A 9582-nucleotide genomic window follows, 5' to 3' on the forward strand; every position below is an offset into this window, starting at 1 on the left:
TGCATTGCATCAGGGTGGGTTGATGATATTTCGAGGAAGTGTCTAAAAGGCTATTAAGCTTGTTATCTGGTAGCTCAGCTGCAACCTTCTGATTATGTGCCGCATTTCGGTACAGCAAGGTTTTTAGGGATGGGTGGGTTGATTAAATCCCCACATGGTGTGTAGGGTTGGACAGAGATGGTGTGTAGAGGCTGGCGGGTAGGATTCTAATTTACTGTATCTGTATTTTGTATCTGATATGGGCCAAGGCCCTAATGTATTTATGAAACTGTATCTGAATGGGTAAGCCTAAACTGATTTTATGATGTGCATAGGCCCCAAACAGTATCTAATTGAATTCTGTTGATTATCTGTATGCATGTTTTCTGTGGGGATTACACACTGAGTTTGCGAAAACTCACCCTTTCTCTATTTAATCTGTACAGGCAATCCCCAGACTTGACGGGTTAGTGCAGTGGAGGACTCGATGGTGGCCACACATAAATTTTAGACTGTTTTCTGTTAATGCCTAGAATTTATTACTTATTTTGGGTTTTTGATGTATCTTCTGGACTATGGACTGGATGGCTTGAAATTTGAGACTTTATACTATTTTTTAAGGATTTTTTTTAAAACTACAACTCCACAAAACACGGGTTTTTTCTAAAAAAAAAGGTTTTTCGTAAATAGAAAATTAATTGGTTACAAAAGCTTCCGCTAAGAGACAAGTTTTAAAGCAAATCAACTAGTTTTTTTTTCGAATTAAATAAAAGCTAACTTACTGTAACGGTTTTTAAACTTGACAACCTAGTCTTCAAATCCCTTTCCATGTGACAACGCCAGATTCGTCCATAACGTCTAGACCGGCTTTAGGGTGTTACATTTAGTGCTATCAGAGGCAGGTTGTAAAACTCGATTTTGGATTTGGGTTTTAAAACTTGGTTTTAAAGAGATGATTTTTAAATGGTTTGAAATATTTTTGACTAAGTATATGGTACACCGAGTCTCCAGCATCGATTCTGTAAGTGTTTTAAAAACTCTGATAAGTTTTTGAAAATATGAGTAGCATATTCTGAAACTACTATAGATAGTAAACTGTACCGAAAACATTTTAGTTAGTGTATATAACAAAAATTGTAGAGAAACTGGAAACTGCAGTGAGACTACGATTTATGAGAACGAACTCTGAATAACCGATACTGTTTTACAGAAAACATTTGTTAATAAAACTGGAACTGTAACTGATTCATAAAAATTATAATACTAGATAAATCTGATTAGATATGAGCACACGAGGTATCCGCGGGCGGGGTACTAGAGGCCAAGGTAAATGCCGTAGAGGGGCTCGAGCTGAGTCATCGTCATCGAGCAGCCTGCGAAATTTGGATACGAGTTAGATGCCAATATTGCCTGCTACTGAGACTGGGTCTCAAGATCGCATGGCTGGGGACGATGGATTGTCCCAAGCTATGCTAAGAATTTTGGAGAGGGTCGCTAGACCCAATACAGGATTTAGGGGTCGAGGGTCGGTTATGGAACGACTCCGGTCCAATGGAGCTGAGCTTTTCAGGGGTGTTATTAGGGTCGCCCCTAATGTGGTCGAGTACTGGATTGAGGCCACAGATAGGATCATGGATGATCTAGATTTCACCCCTAAGCAGAAATTAAAGGGTGCAGTCTCGTTGCTGCGGGATGAGGCTTATCAGAGGTGGTTGACTATTAAGGAGGGCACTCAGCCCGAACGTCTGACCTGGGAGTTCTTTAAGATCGCCTTCTAGGGAAAATATGTCAAAGTTAGTTATGTGGATGAACGTAGGAGAGAGTTTCTGAATCTTACACAGGTGGGGTCGATCAGTGGCCGAGTATGAGGCCGAGTTTCTGAGACTGAGTCGCTATGCGTAAGGTATAGAGGCATCTGAGTACGAGCAATGTATCCGCTTTGAGGATGGCCTTAGAGATAATTTGAGAGTTCTGGTAGTCCGCAGAGGGAGTGAGATCTTTCTGCCCTGGTCGAGAAGGTGAAAATAGCTAAGGAGGATATGGAGGTAGTCATGTTTGGAGAACGTCAGAACTACTTATCTAATGTGATCTCTGCATTGGTGGTGGAAAAGTTGGTTCGTAAGGGATGTGAGGCATTCTTGGTTTGTGTAAGTGTTTCGGATTCTAGGGACTTTACAGTTAAGGATATCAGAATAGTAAATGATGTTTTAGATGTCTTTCCTGAGGAGCTACCAGGTTTACCTTAGAATCGTGAAGTGGAGTTTGGGATAAAGCTCCTTCCTGGTACAGTTCCGGTGTCTATCGCCCCTACCAAATGGTACCAAAGGAGTTACGGAGCTTAAGGCTCAGATTTAAGAGTTATTGGATCGTGTGGGTTCTTCCGCCCTAGTATGTCTCCGTGGGAAGCACCGATACTATTTGTAAAAAAGAAGGATGGATCCATGCAGATGTGTATTGACTTTCGACAACTGAACAAGATGGCTATTAGCAACAAGTACCCCCAACCGAGGATAAATGATCTGTTTAACCAGTTTCGAGGAGCTTTATTTTTCTCCAAGATTGACCTTCGATCTGGATATCATCAATTAATGGTTAAGGAGCCTGATGTTCGTAAGATAGCGTTTAAGATTCGTTATGGTCACTACGAGTTCCTAGTGATTCCATTCGGATTGACTAATACACCAGCAGTTTACATGGATTTAATGAATCGAGTGTTCCAGCCTTATCTAGATTGATTTGTGGTGGTATTCATCGATGATATACTAGTTTACTCGAGGACTGAGGATAAGCATGATGATCACCTTCGAGTCATTCTTCAGACCTTGAGGGAAAAACAACTCTATGCTAAGTTTAGTAAGTGCGAGTTCTGGCTGCGTGAGGATAGATTTCTTGGTCATGTAGTTTCGGCTGAGGGGATTCAAGTTGATCCTCGAAAGATTGAGGCTGTGTTGGAGTGGAAGCAACCTAGGAACATGTCTGAGATCCGTAGTTTTCTGGGACTAGTAGGATATTATCGATGATTTGTAGAGGGTTTTTCATTGATTATAGCACCATTGACTAAGCCGCTACGTAAAGGTGTACCATTTAACTGGACTAATGCGCAGCAAGAGAGTTTTGAGAAGCTCAATACTGTACTAATTGAGGCATCTGTTTTGATACAGTCAGAGCCTAGAGATGAGTTAACTGTTTAAAGTGATGCATCACATATCGATTTGGGATGTGTGTTGATGCAGGATGGTAAGGAGCATTATCTGACGCATGAATTGGAGTTGGCCGCTGTGGTATTCGGACTGAAAATCTGGAGGCATTATTTGTTTGATGAGAAGTGTATCATCTACGTTGATCATAAGAGCCTCAAGTATGTCCTCACTCAGAAGGAACTTAATCTTAGGCAGCGTAGATGGATTCAGCTGCTTAAAGACTATGACTGCACCATTGAGTACCACCATGGTAAGGCCAATGTGGTGGCTGATGCACTGATCCGTAGGACTATACTCGCCTAAGTTTATTTGATGATGGTAGTTTATTAATCGAGATTTAGGTTAAGCCATCATAGATTGAGCAGATTAAGGGTAAGCAGTTGGAGGATGAGCCGTTGGGTCTTTGATTCCGGCAGATTGAGGGTGGTAATACTACTGATTTTGGACTGACTAGTGATGGGGTACTCTATTTCTGTGGGAGAATCTGTGTTCTGAATGATACTGATTTGAGACATGCCATACTGAGAGAGGTATATAGTAGCCCTTATGCTATGCATCCTGGCGGAAATAAGATGTAATACTGTCTCCACGCCATTACAAAGAATATTTGTGGCCAGGGTTAAAACGTGAGGTTACTGATTTTGTGGGCAGATGTCTAACTTGCCAGTAGGTTAAGGCTGAGCATCAGTTACTTTCGGGTTTGCTGTAGCCGATTAATATTCCTCTTTGGAAATAGGAGCGTGTAACTTTGGATTTCATTAATGGGTTACCTCTAACACCCACTAAGAAAGATTTAATATGGGTCATCATGGGTCGATTGACCAAGTCCGCCCACTTCATACCGGTTCGTATTGATTATTCTCTATAGAAGCTAGTGAAGTTTTATATTTCTAAGATAGTGAGACTACATGGAGTTCCGGTTTCGATCACCTCTGATAATGATCCTCGTTTCGCGTCTCAATTTTGGAAGAAGTTACATGAGGCACTAGGTTCAAAGTTGGACTTCAGTACTGCATTCCATCCTCAGACCGATGGTCAGTCTGAGAGGGTGATTCAGATATTGGAGGAAATGTTGAGGCGCTACCACTCTGATCCTACTCATATTGTCCCTGTTGAAGAGATCGAGGTTAGGGCAGATTTGACCTTTGAGGAAGAGCCGGTTCAGATTTTGGATCGCGATGTTAAGGTTCTGAGAAAGAAATTCATTCCACTGGTAAAGTTCTATGGTGTAATCATAGCACTGAGGAGGCCACATGGAAGCCTGAGGATGCGATGTGTCAGCAGTGTCCTTATCTATTCTGATTAGGTAAAATTTTGAGGACTAAATCTTCCTTAGGGGGTAGAATTGTAACACCCTAAAATTTTATTTTTGTTCTTGCGAAGGTGTGACACAACTGTGTATCTGCTTCAATGGTTAAGTGTTCTGGGTGTGTGAGAGGTCCCAAGTTCAAGCCATGCCTTTGGCAAAATTTTTTGGATTCTTCTAAGTAAAGCCCTAACTTTGTCGAATAGGCTTTTATTTAAATGTTTGTAAGTATACAACAGAATGGGCCTGCTGGTCTGGTGGTTAAGTGGAGTGTTAGTGTGCTGGAATGCGGGGGTTAGAATCTCTGTGTGGGCAATGGAGAGTTATTTTTGCTCGGCTTGGTGACTGAGAGTTTGAGTTATAATTGATAACTAAAAAATGGGTGGTTGAGATAATGTGGGTAGTGAGATTGAGTGAATCAGTTTCCCCAAAAGTCCTCTTTGTAATCGATGTCTAACTCCCTCCTCTGCCAGTTTTTCTTTTCTTTTCTCCATTTTTGTCTTTATAGCCAAATTTTCTTCTCTTTCCCCACTCCTTTTGTTTTCTTTATTTTTTCAAACCGTCTATTTGGGTGCAACCATCGATTTCATCTGTTTCGGTAAGTTGGGTAAGTGTGTTTTAGTATCAGTATCCTTGAATCAGTAATTAATGGAATTATTTCATGTTTAGGAGACCTTTAGGCTGTTGTGGATTCCAATCGGTGTTGAGGAAGTGCGATTTCGTTATTGTGCGTTCAAGGTATGAGTTGTCGGAAATATTTGGGGATGGTCTGTTCTTAATAATTCAGTTTGGTATCGGTTTAAGTGACTAAAATTGGTTTTTGGATGGTCGAAAATAGGTTTTGGAGTGCTCGAGGATCGTTTTAGCTTCAATTGAAACCAGGTGTGTGCCCGAAATGAAAAAAGAAAAGATTCGGCGAAAAGCTAAAATAGCTTGCTGTTTGGACAGTAGCAGTAGGTTAAATTTGAAAAATCGTCATAAATTATGGAAATCGAATTCGAGGATGAACAAAATATGGAATTAGATATTATTGAGTCTATTTTATCATATAAGAAACGGTGTAAGTAATGAAAATTTAAATCGTGAGATATAATATATTTTGCGAGACAAGGTCAGAATGAATTCGGGTTCCCCTGTTCTGACTTTGGAAAATCATCAAAAATTAGAGAAAAATAAGTAGGGGTTGAAATTTACATGTTTAAATTATTAATGAGTCTATTTTCAATAGAAACAAATGGAAATATCATCCAAATTTTGTACTAAGAGATAACTAATTTTTAGCAAAGAAAGGTCGAAGTTGTCAGACAGCAGAACAGGGTAAGTTTGAAGATTTTACTGTACTTATTGGCTAAATCAAGTGGATCTTAATTTAGAATTCTGTAGCCCAAGATATTAATAATTTAGTAACAGTAACTCAAGTAGACAGCTTTGAAGGAACATATAAGTAAATAGCGAAAACATATATGAATAATTAACTAGCACGGGTTACATTGAAAATGGATCACGTAGCCAAGGCCAATTTGGGCCGAATGGGCGTATGGGCCCATTTTTCTAAAAAGTTCTGTAAGTTTGGACAGATCGCCCAAGTCGACTGTGCACCTACTGTAGGGTTGGTAAGCTTTACTCAAACCCCTATATGTGTGATCTGTTTGTCTGATTTCTATACCGAGCATGTCTAATGATATCTTAATGTATGTACTATTAATTGCATAATGGCATGACATATTTTGTATGTTACGTTACATCGGGGTGGGTTGATGATATTTAGGGGAAGTGTCTGAAAGGATATTAAGCTTGTTATTTGCCAGCTCAGCTGTAACCTTCTGATTATGTCCTGCATTTCGGCATAGCATGGTTTGTAGGGATGGGTGGGTTGATTTAATCCCCACATGGTGTGTAGGGTTGGACGGAGATGTTGTGTAGAGGCTGGTGGGTAGGATTCTAATTTACTATATCTACATTCTGTATCTGATATAGGCCAAGGCCCTAATGTATTTCTGAGACTGTATCTGAATGGGCAAAGGCCCAAACTAATTCTGTGATGGGCACATGCCCCAGACTATATCTAACTAAATTCTGAGTTTGCGAAAACTCACCCTTTCTCTATTTAATCTGTACAGGCAATCCCCAGACTTGACGGGTCGGTGCAGCGGAGGACTCGATGGCGGCCACACGTAAATTTTAAACTATTTTCCGTTAATGCCTAGAATTTATTACTTATTTGGGGTTTTTGATGTATCTTCTGGACTATTGACTGGTTGGCTTTAAATTTGGGACTTTATACTATTTTTTTAAGGATTTTTTAAAAATCTGCAACTCCACAAAACACGATTTTTTTAAAAAAACAAAGGTTTTTCGTAAATAGCAACGATTTTCCCTAAATTAATTGGTTACAAAAGCTTCCGCTAAGAGACAAGTTTTAAAGCAAATCAACTAGTTTTTTTTCCGAATTAAATAAAAGCTAACTTACTGTAACAGTTTTTAAACTCGACAATCTAGTCTTCAAATCCCTTTCCTTGTGACATCGCTAGATTCGACCATAACGTCTAGGCCGAGTTTGGGGTGTTACAGGTAATAACCAAATTGACAAAAAAATATAAATGTTGAGAGTTAATAAAATTATTTTACCTTTGACACTGTTAACTTTAAAGGCAAAATTAAAGAAAATGACCAAAATTTTTAAATAAAAAAGTACAGGGACTAAATATCTCTAAACTAAAGTATAAAGACTAAATTTTAAAATTTAAATGTACATATTTAAACTTTTAGAGGAATCGGTTATTAATACATATTTTTTCTTTTGATTTTTTGTATTTTTAGTTGGATTTGAATTTTTTGATGAAGAAAAAGCTGAAAATCAGAAGGAAAAATCTGAATTGTTATTCTATTATTGGAAAAAGATTAAAATTATATGGAATCACAGTTTTCATACAATCTATTATCACTAATACAATACTTTTCAATTACATTCACCAAACATATATTACACTGAGTTATTTTTAATCATATTGCACTTGGTATTTAACTTTGTACTAAGTTATCTACAATCAATGCCATCGCATCACACTAGTCATTCTTCTTTTGTAGCAGGCTATCAGACATTTATTCCCATCGCTTGGAGATCCTAGTCATCAGTCCATGCTTGGTGTGCAGGACAACCGATACGGCCGGAATAATCGGAGTTTCTTCCATTACATGAATACGATAATTGTAAATTAGAGCAGATGCCACGGCTTTGATCTGAATAAACGATGTTTCCTTCCCCAAACATTTCCTTGGCCCTGAACCAAAAGATAAGAACTTGTATGATGGCTCATGTTTGATCTCTCCTCTCTCATTAATCCATCTCTCAGGCTTGAATTCGTAGCAATCTTCTCCCCAGATTGACTTCATTCTTCCCATTGAATACACACTAAACAAGACTTTTGTCTTTGGATGAACTGGATGCCCGCTTGGAAGCATGTCTGGTTTGACAGGTTCCTTGTGATTGAAAGGGACTGGTGGATACAACCTTAATGCCTCATACAGTGCTCCATGGAGATAAACCAAATTCTTTACCTCATCGACATTGAATAGCCGCCTCCTTTTGGTTTCACTTACTGGTATTTTTGATTCAAGTTCTTCTATGATCTTGTTTTCCACTATTGGATGCTTGGAAACCAGCCAAGTGAACCAAGTAAGAGCAGTGCTCGTCGTGTCCGTCGCAGCAATTATCATATTCAGAGCGGTGTCTCTCAAGAACTTATAATCACATTTCAAACCTGTTGATTCCTTTTCAGTTATGTATGATGTTAAGAGATCCACACCGTCTACTGATACCAACTCCTGGTTCAGCTTGTTCGCTTCTTTTCTTTTCTGACATATATATTCAGCTAATACATCATCAAGAACTTTCCATGCCTTCTTGTATTTCCCTTCTTGTCCTATGTTCAACCACTTCTGCAACTTAGTAAAGCTTCGTGGTCTAACAAGCCGGTAAAATAATGCTTGCTCGAAATCATCCACGGCATTGGAGAAAAGAACTTGAGGGAGTTCAAGGGAGAGGCAACTAGGATCATAGCCGGTAACCAAGATGCATGCAGAATCAAACGTGAACCTTCGAAAAATGTCTTCTAGGTTGATGACCAAGCCATGTTTAGCAGCATGGTCAATGATGGGCATCAGCCCCATTTCCACCTTGTCTCGGGTAGTCCTCAACAAGAATTGGTGGAAAAGGTGATGTCTCATGAATCCTTGAGCTGCTATCCGCTGGTTTTTCCACAAATCCATGTCGGAGTTGAAAATCCCGTCTCCTAAGATATCGGTCATCTGCTTGAATTCAGGCCCTTTGGGGAAGTTGTCAAAGTTGGAACTCATAACGTAGTGAGCATTGGCAGGGTCACATGTCACCACCCAGTTCATCTTAGCAAACCAAGGGCCTTCCAAAACAAAAGTGCCCTTGCAGCTTTCTAGTGTCTCAGTAGACCAGTCGTGGAGCCGATGAACGTTGAGGAGAAGCTCAACAATGCCAGGAAAACTCTTTGGACACCCATTTTTATTTCTCATCAAGCGGTATAGAAACAGAAAGGAAATGAGAGCCAAGAAGAAAACTTGAAGAAAACTCTGTAATGCCATGAAATTGATATAACCAAGTTTAGGCAAATTTCTTGTTCTTCTTAATTCAATTTATTAAGTGAATTTTTCCAACATTAACCATCTCTTGTAGATATGTAGGGTAGGGGTTGGAATTTTTGTTTGTTTTTGTTTTAAATAAACTTCTAACGAATTTTAAATAGCTTTAAATTTTATAGTTAAGTTCCAATTACACTTTTAAATTCTTAAGATGAGGATACAGATTGAAGTTATAAAAATTATATTAGGGATTTTCAAACACTTCTTTAACTTTAAATTTCTTTATATAAGTTTAAGTTATGAAAATTATATTATAAGCATAAACATGTATGAGTGTTTCGAATAATTATAATTAAAATTTTTTAAAGTTATATCATAAATATTAAAAATTAATTTATGTATATTTTATAAAATTATGCAAAAAATTATATTAATTATATCTTAAAATTTTCTACAGTTCTATTAAAAAGCATATTATAAAAGTAA

The 9582-nt window shown here is 38.4% G+C and overlaps 1 protein-coding gene across 1 annotated transcript; it reads right to left on the minus strand.

Annotated features, from left to right (window-relative positions):
* Window positions 1-7587: 7587 nt before the first annotated feature.
* On the minus strand, window positions 7588-9099 carry LOC107892756 (alkane hydroxylase MAH1). The gene has a single exon (XM_016817810.2). It carries the CDS (start codon window positions 9097-9099, stop codon window positions 7588-7590), a length of 1512 nt encoding a protein of 503 aa, XP_016673299.2.
* Between the last annotated feature and the right edge of the window lie 483 nt (window positions 9100-9582).

Source organism: Gossypium hirsutum, chromosome D09 (genome assembly GCF_007990345.1).
Source record: "Gossypium hirsutum isolate 1008001.06 chromosome D09, Gossypium_hirsutum_v2.1, whole genome shotgun sequence".
Classification (NCBI taxonomy): domain Eukaryota; kingdom Viridiplantae; phylum Streptophyta; class Magnoliopsida; order Malvales; family Malvaceae; genus Gossypium; species Gossypium hirsutum.

Coding starts and splice junctions, on each gene's coding strand:
- LOC107892756 (XM_016817810.2), bottom strand. CDS start 9,099: ATGGCATTACAGAGTTTTCTTCAAGTTTTCTTCTTGGCTCTCATTTCC.